The sequence below is a fragment of the Cygnus atratus genome, chromosome 1, assembly GCF_013377495.2.
Source record: "Cygnus atratus isolate AKBS03 ecotype Queensland, Australia chromosome 1, CAtr_DNAZoo_HiC_assembly, whole genome shotgun sequence".
NCBI classification, from domain to species: Eukaryota; Metazoa; Chordata; class Aves; order Anseriformes; family Anatidae; genus Cygnus; species Cygnus atratus.
The window spans coordinates 97632292-97654600 of NC_066362.1; the positions used below are offsets into that span (position 1 = coordinate 97632292).

A 22309-nucleotide genomic window follows, 5' to 3' on the forward strand; every position below is an offset into this window, starting at 1 on the left:
ATCAGTGGTAGCGCTGAGCATTGAATTTAGGTCTTAATTTGTTCATGCCTATTTTCCCACGTTACCATCCTCCTCCTGTTTTTTTCCTATGTTGTAACGTGTGAGAATACCAGGTTGCTTTCCTTATGACAGTCTTTGTTGGTAAGTGTGAACTTCACAATTAACTGGCAACAAATATGTTGGCAAGTTCCCTTATAATTTCTGTGGGTTCAAAATGAAATTAAATGCGGGTGCTTGGCAAGCTCCAGGTCCATGAGTAGGTGATCTCTGCGATTTTGCAAAGGAAAATACCTCTGGGTTAGGCCTTTGCTGCTGGTGGTGTGCCTTCTGTTTTGCTTCCGTCATCCTTTTATGCAGAGGTGTCCCTTCCAAGGGGGGGAATCTGTTCCTGATGCTGAGCCTTGCCAGGGATTTAACAGGCAATACTGGGATAATTCATTCTCGGGCAGCTGTACTCCTCAGGCAGCGATCTTATCTTGCTGCGAAAGCTGGAAAGATTGGGCTCTTGTCAGAGCTTGGATGGAGGAGATCTGAGGAGCTGCAAGGTGCGGCTGGAAATGACTCAAAGGAAAAAACATCCATACAGAGCTGGCCCCTCCATCTGGGCCAGCCAGCTACAGTGCTCCTGCTCTGTGTTTTGCCATGCTGCAGGCAGCCCGATGCTTCCCTTTAAGCCCTGTCCTTGTTCAGGGCTATAATCCTCATATTTAGGGGAGGGAAGAGGCATTGCTTGCATCTCAGATGAAATTCTAGGTCCTAGATATGAATTGCTTGCATCTCAGATGAAATTTTAGGTCCTAGAGAGAGCCCTAGTATTTAATACTCTGTGTGTTGCACAATTCCATGGGTGTGACAACCTTGTTCCAAATAACGTGGCTATTTCTTCTTCCATAAAACTTTTTTTCAAAAGGTAATAAAAGACCTTGTTACATTTGGGGAGTTTATCTCCTTTTTTTTTCTTTTTTCCCCCTAGCATCCAGCGAGCTGCACTGGTGGTTCTGGAAAATTACTACAGAGATTTCCCTGTCTACAACCCAGCGTTGTTAACAGCCTCCAAATCCCGTGCAGCCAAGCACATGGCTGGCCTGAAAGTCTACAATGTTGATGGTAGGTGAGGTGAAATGTAGTCTCTGAAAATGGGTGGGATGGGGAAGGGCTGGGCTGGCCATGCGCTTTGTTATGCACACATTCTCAACTTCCTGCTTTGCCAAATCCCTGTCTTTTGCTGGAAGCTCTCCTAACAGTGCTGAGCTTGCTGGTTCCAGATGACTTTACAGATGTGTTTAGCCCACAATAAGGCTTTTGTCTTTGCCAGGTGAAAAGAGCCAAGTTCTGGGTCAGGCTTAATTATTGTGTGTCTTGACAGCGCTTTTCGGCACCGCTGCTTGTTTTGGGCAGCCTCTGCTTCTTGTCACCCTTGGGTCATCTCCTTGGTTGTGCTAGTACAATAAACACAACTTTTAACCTAGATCAGTTCCCCAGTCGTTTACTGCACGGCTGCTACAGGCAGCATTCAGGAAAGTTAAGGAGGCTCATACCAAAGCGGGAAGAAGCAACTATGTAAGCAGCAGTTGACAGTGAAAGAAATGCTCGTCAGGCTTGCAGCCTTAGCAGTAAATTAGCTATGCTTGGCTTATGCTTGGCCGTGCTTCCGAGTCATCGTGATGCTGAGCAGTTCACAGGGAAATGCCGAGACTGGTAACTATCCCCGTTGCTGTTCTACAAACCTGGTGCAAGCTCTTGGGCTGTAGGGATGTGTGTGGGAGGATGGCTGAGTGGATCCATGCGGACACTCAAAGCAGTGAAAACTGGACTTAATTATTTGACAATCTGGAACTCTATCAGTAAAAGCTAGTCTTGATAAGCAGGGTGTGCCCGACCATCACAGCCTCCGTAGAAGTGCAGACTCCTTTGATGGAAGAGCTGAAGTTGCATAGGACAGCTTTTGCAGTGAAGTGTGGCTGAAGCCCTGTGACAAGATGTGGTAAGACACATCTTGTGCAGCAGTTCTGCACAGAATAAATTAGTATTGAAAGGTTTTTCGAGCAGGATGGACTGGAGGGACTTAGCTAGGCAAGGTGGCTCTGCATCTGGCATGTGGCGACTAAAATATGTAGACTATCTGTCACACAGAATCACATGTCTTGGGGTTTTTCCTTTGCCTCAACAAGGCTTCAGTGCGCTGTGCATTTTGTTTTTGATTTAGTATCTCTAGAATTTTCAAAAGCCTTATTCTCAGTGTTTCCACAAGCCCGTTGCAGCACTCCAGAGTCCATAAAATGAATTGCAGGTTTAGATCCTTACAATGAGATCTCCCATTTCTGGCAGGTGAAGGGTGAAGGGAAGCAGTAGAGTGGGGGAGGGTTGGGCTTTCTGTGTCTCCTCTGATGCCTGGAGTGAAGAAGCTGGCAGGTGGGAAAGAACAAGTTGAGTTGGAAAGGGGAAGTAAACCGACTTGCTCTGCATTTTTCTAAAAATGAAACCTTGCATTCCAGTTGCTTGTTATTAGCGAGGCCCCATGTGAGGAAAGTGAGGGCTGCCAGATCCCAAGGTGTCTGCACACCATTCAAACCAGGCTGCAGGACATGCTGTTCTGGTTACCAGCTTGCTTCTCTTCTCCTGCATTGCAGCATCTCTTCGAGAGGTGGCAGGGTGTCTGTTCCTGCGGCCGGACAGGACAGATTCTTGGGACATCCCAAGCCTTGAGAAAAAACTGCCAGTCCAGTAGCGTCAGTAGTTTAGGAGATGTTAGCTCACAAAATCTGTTGGAAGAGAAGGAACTAGCAGCAAGCTCCAGACATGGCTGGCCAGGCCTCTTCAGTGTCAAGCTCATGAGCCTGCCAGGACCTGAAAGCTTGTGCTTTTCATTCTGGTGCAGTACAGGATCCCTAGGCTGTTCCTTGTGCAACCTTTCTGCCTTTGCAGACGTGGAAATCTCAGGCTTAGAGGCACATTCTTTACAAGGATTCCCATCCACTTTGCAAAGAAGAGTGTAGGGTAGTTCTGGCTGCAGCTTCGCTTGGCATCCTGACAGTCTTTTACACCTTCTGTGTGAAGACAGTAACGCTATTAAAGGAGCTTAATTTGTTGGCAGCTTTGGTATTTGATGTTGTAGCAGCCAGGAAGGAAAATCGTCTTGCTGTAATCTCTCTTATACAGAGTGGGGAGGCTCACCTTCAAAACCTGAATTTCCATCACCAGGCATAGTCAATGAAACATATAATAATTCTAACCCAAATTTGGGAGCTGGTGTCTGCCTCGAGTTGTATCCTCCATTTCAAGGCTGTCAAGCAAAGTCTAAAGTGTTTAGATTCTTAAGAAGCCATCTGTTTGAATGCTTATCCTTCCCACTATTGAAGTTCAGGCTTCTTTCTTGGAAAGTGGTTTGTGCTTTTTAGGGAAAAAAAAATGTAAAGCTGCCCTTGCATGACCAGAATAATTTTAAGCGTGTCTGTGCAATTGATTGGCCTTAACCACTGCCAGGTAATAATGGGCTCTCAGAGCAGTTGAAAAAGCAGCTCTTGATAGTTTGGAGGCAGTCTTAGGCTTCCATTTTTCCCCTCTGTTGCACAGAAGGGTTGCTAGACCCTTCAGAGGCATCATTTTCTCCCTTTCTATCTCCTCTCTGCCCAAACAGACAGAGCTGAGAGCTTCCTAGGCCTTTACTGCATTTTAGGGTCACTGGTTAAGGTCCTGTAGAGACAGCTCTGTCATTTCTTGGGGTGTTGCAGAGCCCAGCTTGCAGCTTCTATGTTCCTGTAACTGTGCAAGATCTGTTAACAGCAACAGAAGCTCTGATGGCAGGTGCTGCTTTGAGCGCGTTGAGGAGCTGTTGTGCTCGTAGACCTCAGCCTAACCTGTTGCAGGCCTGCTGCTCGGACATATCTGTCCTTCCGAAAACTCTATGCTTTGTCTAAAGGTGATCCTGCTGCTTCTGCATCCTGTTTTTCTTCCCCATGTGTAACTGCCTGGAGTTTGGTTTTCGTTCATTCATCTTCATGTCTCTTGACGTTCTTGTGTTTGTCTTTCTCCTCTTTCCAACTCCCTGCTTCTTGTGCTCTCACACTGTCTTGTTGCTGAAATGTGGTGTGTTCCAGCTGCCCTTGCTGTCAAACTGAAAACATATATAGTGGATGGTAAGTGGCATCCTTGGCATGTGCATCTTACCTCTGCCCTTGTGTGAGACCCGTCATCCCAACTAACACCCCTCTCCATTGCCGTGCTTGGAGCAGGGAGGAAAGCTCCTCTCCAAGCCTATGCTTTCCGACAGGGTTTCTGCCAGGGCTCGTGAGGGCAGGGGGAGGGTTTATAGCCTTTGTCTGGGACAACAGTGTTGGGGCAGGCTGGAGCTCCAGACCACCCGTGGCAGATGCTGTGGGGTGCTGCTCTTTCCCAGCTGCCTTCTGTGACAGTAATGCCCGCTTTCTTGTCTCTTTTCTGCTTGTCCTCCCCTGCGGAAGGCCCAGGTAACAACGCCTCGGGGCAGTCCCGCGCCATGATCGCAGCCGCTGCCCGTCGCAGAGACTCCAGCCACAACGAGCTCTACTACGAAGAGGCCGACCACGAGCGCCGAGTTAAAAAACGTCGGGCGAGGTAAGGCTGTTCCTTCCCCAGGATTGTTCGTGGGTGCTGCTCAGCCTGTGCCTGACCCGTTCATTAGAGGCCTGGTTATGTTGGGCTGGCTGAGCCTGCTGAGAGGAGGGAGTTTTTGATTAAGGGCTGGGGCTGGCTGTAAATCTGTTGCAGAACACAAGCATATGAAACCCAGATGCACAAGGGACAGTGACAGCTTGCAACTAGAGTTATCTGAAGAAAATACATAAGCAGAGCTCATGTATATTATGCCAGATAAGCTAATGCAATGTCACGGATTAGGGAACAGTCCAGTGCTTGACAAATCCATAGTTACTTGCTGTAGGAAGTCCCATTATTTCCCCCATGCTTAGGCTTGTCATCTCAGCTCAAGTAATCCAGGGACAGACTTGGTCTTGCCTCTTCATAGGGGAAGAAAGAATATTTGTGCTTACAGGCAACAAAAAGAGGCGGTTTGGCTGCCCTTTTTAAATGAGCGGGGCGGGGGGGGGAAGACATGACCAGAACTGGCTGTGTTTGATTTTGGAAATAATGTTTTCTGTCAGTCATACTTAGGCTGCAGAGTTAACGCTTTGGTGAGGTGACCGCAGATGGTTTGTGCCTCTGTTTTTTCAGGAGCTTGATGACAGTTTGTAGTTAACACACCTAATGGTTCGAGGGAAGTTGCTTACAGGCAGGCCCCCCTGAACTGAGCTGTGTTTGGAAGGAATGTGCAGTAACTGGAAGGAGCTGGCTTGTTTTGTGTTTTCTTTTGGCAGTTTGTTTATATTCTGTTGGGAAAGTGCTGGCACAGCGTGTCCCCATAGCCTGATTTGGTCTGACCTGGGCTCCTTAGCTGCTGTCTATTGGGCTCTCTTCCAGTCTTGGAGTGATAGGAACTTAAATTTTCCTTACCGTGCAGTGTAGCATCCTAACTTGGGCACATCTCCCTTGCTCGATGAGTTTGGTTTGAGCAGCTGCTTAGTCAGAGGAAAGCCATCAGTCACTAGAAGGCCAGATGTTTCAAAGAAGGAAGGTCAGAGCTGCAACAAAAGGACATGAGGAGATTAGAAACTGATTTCCAGTTTCCCCAAAATAAAATTGAAATTTGTAGGGGTCAGGGCTCCTCGTGGTGTTCTTCACATGTAGTCTGAATGCATCATTCTGTACCTTTGCTTGTCATGAGGCAGCTTCTCCCATCTTTAAGATGCATTGGGTACTGGGGGCATTGTAGACAGTGATTGGTGACTTGAGTGGAAATGCAGCGTGAAACAAGTGCTGTCTAGAGAGGCAAAAGAGTTTTGTTGGGTGGCTTTTCCATTACTCTTCCTTTTTCCTCATTGACTGCAGCATAGTCCCTCGCTTGTTAAATTCTATTGGGCTAACTTGCAAGCATTGTTCGGCATGTTTGCCTTTTTCTGGTGCAGTCTTGGTGTTTGCTCACCTGTACCAAGACAAGAATGGCTTGTAGAAGATGTCTTTGGCTGCAGTGTTAGCAGTGAAATGGGGATCTCATTAGCGTTCAATGGAGAGTTACAGGGCAGTCACCCAGAAGCACGAGGACTGTACCAGTTGGTGTAAATCAGAGCAGACCACAGCTTTTGAGCACAGGGAGAGTCTTAGAGCACTCTGTGTCCTGGGTCATGCTAGTTTATGGCCAGCCTCTTCCTGACTTCAAGCTGCTGCACTGTATGCTGGAACTGCTGCTTTCAAAGATGCGCGTTAAACGCGAGGGCAGCTGTGTCTTGTTCAGTTTGTGCAACTGATGTTTATGCTGTGTTGGCAGAACCAAGTACAACACTCAGGCTTTTAAAGTCTTAATCCTGGTTTATGACCCTCAGTTTCTGGATGGCTTGAGCAAGGAAAGGAAAGCTGCTGTCTACCTCACAGATTGTCAGCAGAGACAATTTTATGTAACTTGTCTGATGGCAGACAGTGAGTCAGTGGTAGACGTGGGAATAGGAGCTCGTAAATCGTGACTCCCAGGCTCTGCCTTAACCACAGACCCATCCTACCTCTCCTCTTGTAACTTTTGCTGTCCTGATTTTCTTTCTGCAGGCTTGTGGTTGCAGTAGAGGAGGCTTTCACTCATATCAAACGCCTCCAGGCAGAAGAACAGCAGAAGGCTCCGGGAGAGATGATGGACCCCCGAGAAGCAGCCCAGGCAATCTTCCCCTCCATGGCAAGAGCTCTGCAGAAGTACCTTCGCACCACCCGCCAGCAGCAGTACCACAGCATGGAGAGCATCTTGCAACACTTGTCCTTCTGCATCACCAATAACATGACACCAAAGGTAACAAGTTTTTCAACGCTGGTGCAGGACGGAGGGATAAAGGTACAGCTCGTCTGTGTGTGCACACAGAGCAGGGAGTTGTTGGGGAAAGTGAGTGGAGATTTTTATGGTTGCTGTCAGTGATACAATCAGCACACTGTAGATTGCATCAGGTCTTAAAGGGAAGAAGTGTTTCCTATAAAGCACCTTCTGTCTCTTATTAGCTGAAAGTGCCTGTGAGATAATTAGCTGTTTGTTCTGATATCCTGTTCAGCAGTGGAGTATCAAAGAAGTGTCCAAGACAGTGGCCCTGAGTCAGGGACAGTTTTCCCAGCTGGCTTATGGTGGCATTGTGGTGGAGCTGGCGACATGAAAAGCACTTTTTGGGGGGGTCTCCTCCACAGTGCTGCATTTTGGATTGCTTCTAATTATAGCCTAAATCTCTGTCTGACAATGCTTCTAACTCGTGGGCTGCCTGGTCAGATGTCAGTTTGTTGCTTCACGCCCTGACTGACTGTTGAACTGCAGATGCAGGAAGAGACTGAATGATGAGGAAAAGGGGTCACGCGATCCCACAGTGTCCTGCCTCCCTCCCTCTGCCTCCCCCTCCTGAAAACAGCCACCATCCTGCAGAACGCAACCCAAGGGTAGAAAAGCAGGGGAAGGATGTCTCCTGAAGCGCAGGAGCTGAAATAACTTCCAGCATTGCAAGCTGCAGCACACAGAGCTGTATATAGCGACTGAAAGAGAGCGTCGAAGCAGACCGAGTCATGGGGCTGCTGTTCCCCTGGTGCTAATGTGTTCGTTTTCTTGCTAGGCATTCCTGGAGCGTTACCTCAGCCCTGGCCCAACCCTCCAGTACGACAGGGATCGCTGGTTCTCCAAGCAGTGGACGCTCGTTAGCGAGGAAGCGGTCACAAGCGGGTTGCAAGACGGGATTGTTTTTGTCCTCAAGTGCTTGGACTTCAGCCTTGTTGCTAATGTGAAGAAAATCCCCTTCATCAAACTCTCAGAAGAGTTCATAGACCCTAAGTCTCATAAATTTGTCCTTCGCTTACAGTCCGAGACTTCAGTCTAAGGGATTTCGAGGGTGGGTTGTTTGGGGATTTTTTTTTCAATATTGTGCTTTTGGGTTTAATTTCCCCAATGCTGACTGAAACTGGCAGATGATGGACCAGTAATATTTGACCATCTGCACTTTATTTGGAAAGGGGTGGGGGGAGCTGGGATATCTTATCTAGAAAGAAATATCTTAAGAGGCAACAGGGTGACTTGGCTCGGTTAGCTCAGCCTTGGAGACAGAACAGATTTTTTTATTTTTCCCCCCCCCTTTCCAGGCATGTTGTAAATCTCACGCTCTCTTTCTCTGCACAATTGCAACGTCTGTATTTTTGTTGGAATGCTGCCTTACACCATGTGCGCGTGCGTGCTCCTGTGTCTCTGCTACCTGTAGCTATTTCTGAGAATACGCTGCTCACCTCTCCACCATAGAGATCTGCTTGTATAAGTGGTATTTGCAGTTCCTTTTCACTTAGGAAGGAGAGGGTATCAAAGACTGGGTGTGAGAGGTTTTTCTTCTGTCAGCCACATAACCTTAAGACAAACTTCTGTCGGTTTTTTTTCCTCCTGTTCTCCATGTGCCCTCTTATCAGTGCTGGACCTGTGTGAGCATAGTGGGATGGTTTTGCTGCCTGTTTCTCAGTCTCTGTGAAGTTGCTTGTCTCGAACTGGATCAGCCTATCTTGCAGCTCTTCAAAAAAAAAATTTTTAGCGGTGCTTGTTAGTGAAACTGGTCTGCGTGACACAGCTCCCTTTTTCTCTCTCTCTATCAGCTGCTCCATCCCTCCTGCTTACCCCCTCCTTTGTCGGGCCCTCCCAAGGCTCCCCATTTCTGTCCCTTTTTGCCTGCCTTTCTAAACGTGTTTCTCCAGTCACGGTTCCCTCGGGGTCTGCCTTACCACTTTTTCCTCTCACACCTGCAGGGTTTGCACGTTTGCACCGGGGCAAAGTAGGTAAGTAGCCAGCTCCTTCTCAGATACATCACAGACCCCCCCTACGCCTGGCAGCCCCTTGGAGGGGAAAGGGAGCGTGCACAGGAATGTGTCCCTTGCTCTCCAGGGGCTTCAAGTGCGTCTGGAGGACAGACAGGCAAAAGCACTTCCCTCCTCGAGGAGGGGGGCCAGGGAAGGGCTGGCCTCTGCCGACTCCCCTTGCTCTGAAGAACTGCTGTGATCTACAAACACTGCAACATGTCCTTCTTTCCCCACCTTCAGCTGTAGCTGAAAAATACCAAACTCTGTCTGAATGTTGAAAACCTGCCTACCTTTCTTGGCCTTTCTCTGCCGTGGGGGTCCCTCCTTAGTAGCGGGACAGCCTGCTGTTTCTCTGCTTTTGTGAGACTTGTAGCTCCTAAAATTGCAGTTTGGTTTCGAAAGCCTTCTTTGCCCATCAGTGCAGCTTTTCTGTGTGACTTTTGTCATCTGAGTTTTATGGGGTTTTGAAAGTTTTCCTCTTAAAGATGAGCTTAAGCCAGCGTCTGGTTGCTGGCATAAAGCATTGCCCTTCAGCCAGGTCCCTCCTAGAGCCTCCCAGCCCTGTGGTGATGGATTCACCTGTGTGAGTGGAAACGCTCAGTTCACCCTGCCCAGCCTTTTGCCATGCAAATATCTGTATCTAGCAGGAGCTGACCTGCCTTCCATGTAGATGTCTTAATGCAAAGGGCCCCGTGTCGGTGAGGTACAAAACCAGTGCCTTTCACTGCGAGGGTCCATCACTTTCAAAAGTGGGGGGGTGTATAGTATCTCACATATAGCTCTCCTAAAGATGTACATATCTGGCTTTTAAGATGTGCATAACCAGGCAGGGTGGGAGAGACTGGGAGTAGCTTGGGAAACTGTGGAGCACTTCTACTTGTGTTCAGGCTACTGCCTGTGGCTGAATTGGCTCATCTGCGCGCAGCCAGAACAAGAACCACCGTGCTGGGGGCTTGGGCGTGCCGTGAAAATGGGAGCACCTCGATTCAGGCAATTCTTTGTAAAACTTTCCTTTCCTAGGATTTCCTCCACCACCCCTTCTCCCTCCCCCGCAAGGGGGTTGTCTGACGGTATCTGCTCAGGAAACTCATGTCTTAATCCTTAATTGCATTGAATCCTTAAGCGCACGGAGAACCAGACGGAAGCGGTGTGTGCTCGCTCTGCACGCCGTGGTTCGGTGCTGCCTTCTCTGTCTATCACTGCAAAGGACGCTGTCAGCAGGGGCCAGCTCCTGCATTAAACGCTCTTCCTGGTGTCGGTGTGAATGTTTTGGCTGATTAAAATCAGAAGGAGGGAACTTCACCTCTCAAACGGTCTGCTTGCTCTAGAATTGCAGCCTGTTAGGGGGTGAGGACGTGCTACAAGGAATCTGGACTCCTGGGTATTCCTAAATTTTTTAAATATTTTATTTCTCTGGATTTCTGTCTGGGGGCTTATTTCCCTTCCCCATGCAAAATCGAGGGACCATGATCATACCTACCTCACTGGGATGTTGTGAGGCTAAACTCAACTCGTCGTGAAGTGCTTCGAGATCCACAGATGGATCTGTGAAGTCTGCAGGAACTCAGGCTCTTTATAAAAATACTGAGCAGTGAGAGCAGACTGGTTTGTTTAACTCTGTTTATAGCCAGCTAATGAGTAAGAATCGAGTCACAGGGAACGAAGCTCTGATCCAAATCCTGCAGTCCTTACTTCTGTAGAGCTTGCCAAGAGCTGAGCGTAAATAAGGCCTGTGGGGTTTGCCAGCCAAATGCAGGCTGTTTCCCTCTGAACGCCTCTCCTATCCTGCACCATCTCCTTGCACGTCGTGCTCCCTCCTCTGTCCCAGCCTGTACACTTGTATCTGACTGGGAATTGATTTTTAGAAATCAGGTCGTTTGTGAGACCCTGTTTGTGGTGAAGTTGATGTAAAAGAACCTTAAGCTGGACATCTTTCACTGACAGCCAGACCATTCAATAAGGTGCCGTGTTGCCTAGCCAGGAGAGGTGTTGCCCCGCTTCTCTCTTCTGTGTTGTTTTTCCTGTGACTCTTGAGAATGCTGCTCAGACAGTTTAAAGACTCAGATTTGTTACAGCCTAAATCCAAAACCGTGCTGAGATCTTCCAAAAATCAGATGCAACTAAGACTTTCCGCTGCCTCAGAGCAGATGGAAATGGCTGTGGGTTTCCACAAAGGCTGACTCTCTCTTTCATGGATAAAGAGTGAAAAACTAGGATTTCTTGCAGCTTCTGGGATTGTGGGGATGGATGTTAGGCCCTTAATACCCTGTCCATCCTGTAACTAGAGGTGGGTGAAGGTTGTAGGCACATCTGTTTGCTCCTCGTTGCCTCGTGCCTGCAGCTATCCTTGTGTAGGGTCTTTGGGGCTGCCCCAGGTCTCCAACTCCATTCCTGTTTGAGAGGGGCCTTGGAGAGAGAGGCAGATGCAATTTCAGCCTCTGGCGTTCTGCTGCCTCTGAAGTCTTTCTGCCGGCAGCTTTGGTCGCTCCGCCCTGCCAGCAGCCCTGCCAGCAGCCTTCTTCTGAGCTACCTGTTGAGGAAGAACAAATGCCAGGTGGGGTGGGAAGTGCTGGGCTATGGTTTGGAGCCTGGGGACATCTCATCAGTAGACACAAGTTTGGGGGAGTTCCGAACAAATCCCAACCCTCAAGGAGCCTTTCCCCTTTTCCTTTGGGACGCTCCACACAGAGCCTAGGGAATCGACTGTTCCCAAGCGTGCCAAAAGCTGGGGAGAAGCAGTTTCTAAAACTGGCCGTGCGTTAAGTACCTTGTAAAAGCCTTGCTTGAGATGTGCTTGTTCCAACATTCGTTACTGAGGGAAGTGGAAAGATCTATACTATGCTAAATGTGGAAACCTACTCAGGCCAATTTCATCTTGCTTACAAAAACTTGTAAATCTACCCTTTTTTAATGGTAAATCAAAAATCTTGCAGTCTTTTGGAAAAATGCTGTAGTCTGGTCCCAGGCTGTTCAGTTGTGCTTAGCTCTGCCGTGCCATGTGAGAGGTTCATGAGACATTTGTACAGATGTCTGTTTTCTCATTCAGCTTGTGTGTCTATGTGGCTTTTTCCTGTATAGGTGTATGCATTATACATGTCTAAAGCCTCAAGCTAGGCTTGGTGGTTCAGTGTTTAAATTGTGTGAAGAAGGAAGCACTCTTGGGATCAAACTTTTTTTTTTTTTTTAAAAAAAATAGGATAAAAAAAATCCTGTTCTCCTAAAAGAAAGGGCTTTGAGCCTTGAAGTCTCCTACAGGAATATGCATCCTTCTGCGTTCGGGCTGCTGCCTCAGATAGATGGTGACCAAAAGTTGCTGCTTCTGACTACCCTGGGGCTGGCGTGGATCTTGGTGGGTTTCTCCTGCACCAGGTCCCTCCAGCACCAGTGCTTTTAGCTGCCTGTCTGCTTCCCTCCGAGAGGCTGTGGGTTCGTCCTCGTACTGCAATGCAGCCCCGCTGTGGGTGTGCTCTGCGAGAGGGGCAATCCTTCCCCACGGCTGCTTCCGTGGGCACCTTGCACCAGCGCCGAAGGGGCTTGGGAGCATCCCCTGCCTGCACACGGGGATGCTGGGGCTCAGCGCCTGCACGGACCCACCTGTGAAGGGATCTTACACTCTTCTGTGCCTGTTTCTTTGATTCAGCATTATCGTGTCTTGGGGAAGAGGGGAGTGAACCGACTCTCTTCCCGCGCCGTTTTTGGATCACTGTGTAATACTCTTTTTCTACACAAACTGTGTATAGTAAGATGGGTTTTGCCAAGGTTTTCTAATAATAGACACTAACCAGCATTTTTTTTTCTTTTTTTCCTCCTCTTTGCACATGTGACTTTAACTGCATTGGTACATGGTCTTTCTGTTCTTTTCTAATTGTGAACTTAAGCAAATTCCTGGTGTCTGTGACATTAATGCACTGTGGGTCTAGCCTAGTAAGTCGTTCTGTTCCAAGCTGGGTTCTCTTAAGTTATAGCTGGATGGGTTTTTGTTGTTTTTAAACTGAAACATAAAACTGTTTTACACTTTGCATATTTTGTACAGTAAAATTCTGGAAATAAACTGAAACCAGATTTGATTGTCCCACTCCTTCCTCTCATCCTTTCAGACCAAAATGAAAAAAAAAAAAAAAAAGAGGTGGTAGTTCTGGCCTCCAAGCATTCCTTAGCTGCGCCCGGGAGGGGCCCCGCAAACATGTGGTTTTACCTTTTTGAGGCTGTCTTTTGTCACCCTCCTCCTAGACCCTTCTGATCTGCCCTGCCGCAATAAAATGCAAACTCATTTATCACTCTCAAAATAGGACCAGTAGGTGACTGCTTTGAACACCTGAAATCTCAAATGATGGAGAGTAAATACAGCTGGTGAGGGTGTGTGTGGTGGGGGGGACTGGGGCTGGAACAGGTTTTTCTGCCTGCTGTATTCTTTGCTGGTTTGCACACAAATTACCAAGTGTGGGATTCATGCCTGAACTCCTTATTTGGGCCCGGTGGGGTGGAGGAGTGGTGAAGCAAAGCCAGCAGCGCTCCTTGTTTCAGTGGATGTCAGCCTGTGCTCTGCTAAAAACGACTGTCGGGCTTCTCGCCCCAAAAGCACGCATGGGTGCGGCTGTCCCCACCTCCAGTTTCCATAACCCAAGTGCCAAGAGCTCTGAAAGACTGTGCCCGAGGAAGTTTGGCGTGGTAGCAGCCTTCCCTTGGAGGTCTTTGGTAACCTGCTCTTCAGCACAGCACATTTCCATGGGGGGTACCCGGTCTCAGTGCTGTGCACCACAAAACAGGTCTTCTCCATGCCATGGTCTGCTGGAAAAATCCACAGGATGCTGCAGAGTGGTGAAAAACATCCCAGCAGTTGTTGAGATAAGCAGTATGTGTATAAACACTGGTGGAGAGAAACATCCAAATGGGTAATTCTCTGCTCGGAAGGGAGATGAGTGTATTTGGGCTACACAGCGGCAAACCAAAGCCCGGGAGGAAGCAGGAAGGGTGGGATGGGGGTGTGCTCAGTCCTGCCTCCTGCCCTCCTGTGATCTCTTCACTTTTGATCCCTGTCCCTTTATCCTGGCAGTGCCCAGCACTGGTGTCCCGTCCTGGACCTCCTGCGGTGCGGCTCCCAGAGATGGGCAGAGAAAGGGAGGAATAACGCCGCTACCACCCTCGGGTACCTACAGTGGGTGTGCAGCCATGGCTGGTCCCCTCCTGCCCCTCGGAGGAAGACCTGGTCTGTCAGGCTGGAGCTGTGTTGGTAACGACACAATGGGATCTAGCAGTAGGTGCATCTCAGGAAAGCGTAAGAGCCAGGAATTTGGCACAAATGAGATAATCACCTCGCCAGCCTCATCCTCGACACTTAGCCTTGAAAATTTTGTCTTTGCATACGAGTTCAGTGGGCTCGGTTTAATTTGCGGCTCAGTGCTGATACCAAACCAACAGCCGGTTGCTGCTGTTGGTTGTGCTTTCTCTCCTACCGTGGCCTGTGGAAGCTAAAGGAAGGAACAGGCTTTGCTAGAGGGACCAGTTCCCTTGGCTTTCACCCAGAGCTCAGGAATCTGAATCATAAGGGGCTGTGGTATGTAGCTCAGCAGAAATTAGAGCTGAGGGAGCTGTTTTGGTTTGGCCAAATCTCTTGCTGGAGTTGCAAGGGTCTTTGAGGTGTGAGGGAGTCTTGGGTGCAATAGTAGGGCAAGTATTTACCCACCCAAACCTCTGACAAGATGGGGATGGAGGCACCGACTAGTAAACAATGCTTGAAAGAATGGGGTTTGCTGAACACAAGGTAAGCACCTTGCCCTTGAGGGAAATGCCAGACTGGGGTCACTTGGGAAGGAGAAGCCTCCTCTGCAGCCCTCTTCCTGGCCCAAAGAGCAGAAGGCTTTGCCTACCTGAGACAGCATGGCAACAACTACTGGGGTAAAGTCTTTGATGCTGAGCAGGGCTGGTATCCAAAGCTTGGCCTAGTACGTAATAAGGTCTACTGACCACAGTAGGTGATAGGACTGGGCCTCACATTTACAGGTGGTTAAGGAACATTAGCTTTGGAGAATTTGATGGAAAGGGATGGGGCAAAGGGGCCATGTACAGTCTGGGTATAACAAATGGGTTAAGAAAGGGATTTGTCACTTATCTGGCTCCAGAGTCTTGCGTGAGGCACTAGCAATGCCTCAACATGCAATCGCATTAGCTAAGTAAATAGTTTGATGAAACATCTAGCTGCGGAGGTGAGCAGGACCTCAAACCTCAAAACAGCTCCTACCAGTGCTGTGCATCGGCTCTGCAGTCCCAGACCCAGATCTGAACTCCTGGGAGGCAAAGGGAAGGATTGAAAGTGAGGGCAACCAGGGCAAGAGCTTGCAGCAAGCCAGGGGCGCCGGGGTGGTGGGAGGGGAAGGGGATCTCTGAGCAGGATGCCGTGTGTCACAACAGCGGGGCAGGAGGAGAAGGCAGGTTGGGAGTTGTCCAAGCTGAACGCTTTGATTTGTCTTTCAACACTGCTTCTGCGTTTATGTTGGACCGGGAAGGCGATGGGCTAAGGTTACAGTCATTTCCGGTACTGACAGTTAATCCACAGGGGCAGAGGTGTCCGTTCGCTTTTCATGTGAGCATCCATGCGCTGCTGAGCCAGTTGGTGCTGTGAGAGGAGGGAGCAGTGAACACTGTGAACGTGTTTGCAGATGGAGGTAGGGATAGTTCAGTGTGGTGTTTGCATATGCATAAATCATTATCAGCCAGGTTACCCCGGCTGCTTTGAAATGCTCCAACAAGTTTTACAGCCCTGCTGTCAGCTTGCGTGTTGTTAGTAAAATGGAGAGTACCTCAAGTAGAAAGAAAACTTTCCCAGTTTCTTCCCCATCTCCCTGTGCCCCTCCAAAATGCACTTGGAGAAGGTTTCTTTTTTCACAGCAATGTTTATACAGTGGCCTGGGGTCAAGTTGGGGCCCACTCCAAGACTGCCATCCACCTCCAAAACATAGAGCTGATCTTCCCCCTCAAAATCTGGAGAGCTGAACAGGGTGAAGAAGATCACTTCTGTGTATGACTTGGCTTGCTCTGGTCCCAGCTCAGCTGATGCAAATAGCCTGGGGAAGCCATGCTGCCACCTGCCTGCCTCCCAGAGCCCATGAGTCCTGCCCACAGGAGGAGCAGAATGGCTCTTTGCTGGTGGGGCCACGGCCAAGACAAAGGGAACAATCATCTTCGGGCTCTGTGTGGGCAGCACTCTATATGCTTTAGCACAACAAGAAGGGAGATAACTTGTTTAAGTGCATTTAGGATGGCTTAGTGTGGCCACCTTGTTTGTGGATCAAAATATGGAGGAAGGAGCAAAGCCTCAAGAGAAACAATGAGGCAAGCAGGAGGCAGTGCGAAGTTGGTAGAAGAGACCTTGGAGAACAGGGTGTGTTTCTTCCCTCCAGCATCCTTAGGAACATGAAGGTATGATTTTAAAAACAGAGACACCATAGATTGCTCTAGGCATAAAACTACTCTGTAAATCGCAACATTTTATGTCTGATTCTCCAAAGGTGAAAATCAGGCTTCCAAATGCTTGGACTTCTACAGTCTTGGTTTTCCTTTTTATTTTTCCTTCTTCTTTTTAATACTGAAAACCATAATATGAATAATAGATTCATACAAGCAGAGAGAAGGGAGTTCTTGATAAAATGCATTCGATTCAGCCTCTGTGGAAGTGTTAAGAGATGCTCAGAATTTCTTAGCTCTTTGGACCTCCCTTCAGCACAAGTCAGATGCTGTGGGCATGCTTTAAAAGAGGGAACAAGAAGGAGCTGATTATATCTGCGCCACAGATGTGAAACAGATCTGTAAATCTTTTAGCTTCTATTTTGTAAAAGCTCATTCTTGAGTACTCATAATACCAGATCCTACGCTTGATTATAATTTTGCTTTGTAAGTGTTTGAGAGAAACTGGTTTAGTAATTCAGTAACTAGACTGTGGGAAGCTTTGCAATTTCCTTCAGTGATTTCATTTTGTGGGGACTAAAACGTTCTTCAAACTTTTAGTGACTTTTGTCACTCAGTAACCTCTTTTCCTTTGTCACTGGCAGGAGTGGGACTTTGACACATTGGATTGAATTTGAGAGCAAAATCCAACACCAGGCCAATCTCGCTGGTCAAGCATCATTTAATCTTTACCTTTGTTACTGATGGAGGGACCCGATTCAGGTAAGTTCTCCTCCGAGCACAAGTAGAGGAGGTTGCCTATGGCCATTCGAGTCATTTGCCACCCACAGCCGACAAAGGGCACAGTCAGGACAGCTGACAGTCTTCTCGGGCAGGTAGCTGTCTTTCCAGCTGCTGCTGAACTATGGGATAATCCCTCGAGCGAAGTCCAATTTGTTTAACCCTTGAGGCTTATTTCTTGTGTGCAAAGCTTTGCTGCTTGCCTGGTTCTCAGCTGGAGTAGCAGAGTATTTTTTTTTTCATTTGTTTTATTATTTTTTAAGAGTTTAGCACTTTTTAGACATGGCAGAGAACGTTTTCCTGGATCAGGGCTGGGCCAGGAGGGCTGGATGTCAGTGGTACCAAGGGTAGGGAATTGAATCATGGGCAGAGGAAGCTGCAGCGCAGTGGGTGCCACACAAGTCTTGGGTCTCAGATAGGACTCAGTCTTGCTCGTGCAGCCTCATAACTGGGGTTAATTACCCTTCCTGCTGAGCTTGGTCACTTCCATTGTCTAGCAGGTGACATTGTCCTGCACGGTGCAGGTGTGCCCGAGGTGTAGAAGTGGCTAGGCACTACACCAGGATGCAGCTTGCTTTGCCCCTGAGGGCCTTGGTGCTTTGTTGTCTGTTGTCCCTCTTCGGCCCCCCATATCCAGGCATCAGTGTCTGACTGGCTGCGTGCGGCTTCCTCAAAGCCAAAGCTTTGCTGGGGCAGAGAGAGATCCAGATGTAAACCTACCCCATTTTCACAGGACTGCAAGACTTTGGCAGCCAGGAAGTGATACGTTCCTGTCTAATTAATTGTATCCTTGGGAATAAAAGCCAGTGTTTTTTTGTTTGGCCGTGGTAATAAATCCCTGAATCATTTCTTAGATAGGGTGTGTGGACAGACACGGAGAAGCAGCTGGTACCCACCTGTTCAGGGACGGGAAACAGCCAAGAGGTCTGGTTTGACAGCACGGGAGACTCACCACCCCTATTCTCAGAAACACCAGCAAAACTGCTGACGTCTAGAATATGAAGCAGCCTGTGACTTCCAGTGTGCCTCCCTTGTCCTCTCCTTCTGGAGCTGTTTCCCAAGGGGCTAACACAGGCTCAGAGCAAGTTCTGGCTCACAGAGTCTCTCCAACAGTGTCCTCATGTCTGCTGCAAAGGCAGAAGCTTTCTCCTCTGTGCTTCTGCACCACAGCTCTAGTCTGTGTTTCTTGTTAGGCTGCCTGCTCCCTTGATTGTTAATAGCTCAGACCTTGTTTAGCAGAGGAGTGACAATGAAAGGACAAGAACTGAGCAGCTGAGGAGCGGAGGGACACCTTGAAGCTGTTCAGTGCTCACAGTTGTGTCACTGCAGCCAGCATGGCTCAGGGAGGGCTGGAGCAGGGCCTTGTCGTGTCCCCTCTTACCAGGCTTGGCCAGCAAGGCCCAGGGGGTCTGGTTGAGGAGCACCCTAGGCCTCCCCTGAGTAGCATGGGGTCATGATCACAGAATCATGGAATTACAGAATAGTTTGGTTTGTTGTAAGGGGCCTTAAAGATCATCTATTTCCCTCTGCCATGTGCAGGGACACATTCCACTACACCAGGTTGCTCAAAGCCCCATCCAACCTGGCCTTAAACACTTCCAGGGACAGGGCATCCACAGCTTCTCTGGTCAACCTGTTCCAGTGCCTCACCACCCCCATTGTGAAGATTTTCTTCACTATAACTAATTGAAATCTACCCTCTTTTACTTTAAAGCCATTATTCCTTGAAGGTTCATGGGTGGTGATGGTTCATGGTCCAGTGCTACAGCACACCCAGCACCCTCCCACGTCTGAGGAGGTAGCATACAAATTCACGTTCTTGCCATGTGTTTCTTGGGAAGGGTCCTCACCATCATGGGGGCTGGTAAGGCAAGGGTTTGGGTACTTGGAAGTGACTGATCAGCCTGAAGCAGTCTCAGTTGGATGAGGGTGTATTTCATTATACGTATTAAGATCCATTTAGTATAAATATCTAACTAAAGCTTAAGATTTTTTTTTTAAGTTTTTTTTTTAATAACAATTAAGAACTGTTTGTTAAGACAGGGAAAGTCTTAACAGACTTGCCTGTGGAAACACTCAGTGCTGCCCACGTGCACAAACACACTTTTTTTCTAAATAAAGAAGGTGATCTTTTTGCTGGTTCCTCATCCAAATGTACTGGCCTTTGCTATTGACGTGCCAGTTGTGTGTACTTTTGTCAGAACAGCCCAGGACCTCCCCACTCCTGAATTTGCCATGTGTTCGACAGCAAAGGAGCTTTTTCGCCGGGATGAGGGAGGGACTCTCGTTTCACGTGAGCCATCCTGCACATCCTAAGGACCAAGTCAGCCTGGTCTCCAGCTGTGAGAGAAAAAGCACCATCACCCACCAGTGCCTCTCAGTGCTCTGGGTGTAGCCATTGTAAGATGGAGGAGGCCGAGGTCTGCTGGTGCCAGTATAGACCAGCAAGCTGTTTTCACTGGTCATATATTGGGAAACTAAAATATTTTAGTGGTTTTGTGCAGAGCTGCCCCCACCTCATCAGACATAACCCACAACACTTGGGTATCTTACCTGTCCCTGCAAGGAAGAGACTCAAGTTGCCATCTCCTTCATGAGAGGCCTTGCCTTGTTCAGTGGTTCAGTCACTGCGAACGTGGGTGCTAGGGGCAAAGGGGAGAGACTTTGCTGCCTGCCGTTCTTCACTGCTGCAATCCTTCCTCTTCTGCAACACCTTTTAACTTTTTATGGGTTTATCCCAAAAGAAGGCGGTCAAGAGGACTGGGCACTTCTTGCTGTGTAAGTAGAAGATGAAGATAAAATGATCCTCTTTGTGGGCAAAGAGAACTAGAAGAAACTGTAACGGGACGAAGGGAAGAGAGAAAGGGGGCCCCATCAAGAGTGGCAGCCATATGAGCGGCAGCCCTTTCTCTCATAACTCAAGGGAAATTTTCCATAAATCACCAACACCAGCCCATCAGCTGCAGTATGAGCTCAGACTTTCTAGCATCTGTATAAGCCTAAGCACAAATAATTTATTTTTTTCCCCAGAGCTCTGTTGCTTGATACACTGAAACATATGTGTGCCTGTGTAACACCTGTGCACCTGAACACATCTGCAGTGCTATTTGCAGGGTCTGTATCTTCTAAGTTATGTCCTCAGAGCATCAGATACGCACAGGGCATATCAGACTAGAAGGATATCCTGTGTGGGAGGAGAGGTACTGTATGGAAAGTACACAGGCAGCTGGGATGCCCAGGGACAGTGCCATTTGGGAAAGGCAATAAAGTAATTCTTCATTATTCTTCATGTTTATAGACAGTGATGGGACTTTGCAATGACTGACCTGGTGCTGCAGGGCCTTTGTAGGCTGCTAAAGAAGTTACCATGTGCAGGATGAAATCTTGCACACTTTACTCCTGAGAATAGCCCCAGGGTAAAGATAAGCATGTACTTTTCTCTGTGAGCAACATAAGCAGCATTTGTCCCTTAATCACAGACTAAGAGACTACTAAACTGCCAGTTTAGCCTGTTCTTGTTTCTTACCTATGTGCATGAAGGAGTCTTGAGTCCAGCTTCTTCCCTCTCTCTCTAAGCTGGGGTTCTCCAGCAAACCCCAGGTTGAAATTATTTAAAGGGAAGAGCAGAAGGCTGATGCATGGAGGAGGGAACCTGACAGCACACTGCATTTCAAGCCTTCCAAAAGTCTCCATCCACCAAGTCCTCTGGGATGGGCCCGAGTTGTTCTCAATGCCAGTGTGAACACCCCCATGGTTTCCCCAAACACACTTGGCTTGAAGCTTCCAGGCAGTGTTTATGCATCATAAAGAAGCAAGAAAGGGCAAACTTATAATAGCTGACCTGGGGCTTTGCTGTCCTGTCTATTAGTCTAACAGATTGTGCCTCAGAAGTGCTCTGTTTGACTGTTTGATCTTCAATGAGGAGGTAGCACAGCCTACAGTCATCTACCACGTCAGCACAGTATTCATTCATATGCATAGAGATACACAGATATATAGCTGCGTGTTGTTCATGCTGGCACCTTCCACCAATGGGACATGGCACATGTAGAAGTATGTCAGTACTTCAGCCTTTTTATACCAGTAATTTCCGATTTCTATTTCAGCTCATGTATAGAGAGAAAGAGGGAGACAAAGAGACTGACCAACAGGCAGGAAAAAAAAGAAATCTGTAAAATCTTGCTTTGCAGTTCATCCAGTAAAGGAAATATATGGTGTGTAAACCTTGTTTCTCATCAGGCTAATTCTCATTCATATAGTGAGCTCTGATTCTCCTGCCCCTTGTGCTGTAATTTCCACTAACATCACTTATCTCTGACATGAGTCAGTAAAAGAAAGACCAGAACCATGTTTTTTGTCTGTTTCAAGAGAGGACATGTGTACCCTATCTTTGCTAACGAGTCTGAATGACTGGAAAATATATTTATAAATGTATTTATAAAGATAAAGCTATCTCCAAGCTCTCCATTCATTGCACTATTGTCAAACCTAATAAGCTAAGACAATTGAAATCTGCTGGCATGGGAAAGCAGGGAGACCTAACTGTTGATGTGACCTGCACGTGGATGGAGCTGCACTCGCTAGGACTGAGTTGCTTTGTATGATGTGACATCGTTGGCTTTGAAATGACGCCTTGATCTCCTCAGTCTGCAGTAAAAAGAGCTTCTCACAGGCTACCATGGGACATCTCAGCCTCTAGGCAGGGAGCGACTTTGCAAGTGAATATGTTAAGGCCAAACAGCTCGAATGCTTTCACTGCTCATAGCCCAAATCACTTTATCCAGCATCTAATGTGGTTGGATGGATGTGTTCCCTCCTAGCAGCTTGGTCATGGGAACAGATGCTATGTGGAATTTAAGTTAAAAGTCAGATAAAGCTTGGAAGGTCATGGGGAATAGGGGGCTTCAGGGTGAGCCCTTCAGAATGTTTCCATGGGCAGGAGTATGCTATCTCGTGAACCACCTTTAATCCAGCTGAAGCTCACCTGAAAGGGAAGGTAGCCCCAGCACAGACTTGGCTGAAGAAGTTTGTAACTGGCCTGGGGTCTACTCTGGTGTTCCTTTGAGTTTTAGAACCAATGGTTTGGTTCAGTGCTGTGGTGTTTAGCCTCCAGAGTTTGGGTTCAGGTCTGAATCAGCCTTTCCAGCATTCAAAAACTTCCAAATTCAAGAACCTCCAAGCTGTGATGTCCTCTATCACACCACCTGCCCTACCTTTTGCTTGATATAAGAGTATCCTGTTGTTTTATGGA

General features: G+C 48.0%; 1 protein-coding gene across 1 annotated transcript in view; it reads left to right on the forward strand.

The window, feature by feature from the left end:
- The window catches only part of VANGL1 (VANGL planar cell polarity protein 1), a 41685-nt gene extending 28740 nt beyond the window's left edge, over positions 1–12945 (forward strand). The window contains exons 5-9 of the mRNA XM_050708076.1: positions 974–1107; positions 4461–4593; positions 6631–6865; positions 7662–7934; positions 8827–12945. Of these exons, the coding sequence (XP_050564033.1) occupies positions 974–1107; positions 4461–4593; positions 6631–6865; positions 7662–7922 (763 nt within the window). The 3' untranslated portion in view covers positions 7923–7934; positions 8827–12945. The remainder of the gene's footprint in view (positions 1–973; positions 1108–4460; positions 4594–6630; positions 6866–7661; positions 7935–8826) is intronic.
- Positions 12946–22309: the final 9364 nt, after the last annotated feature.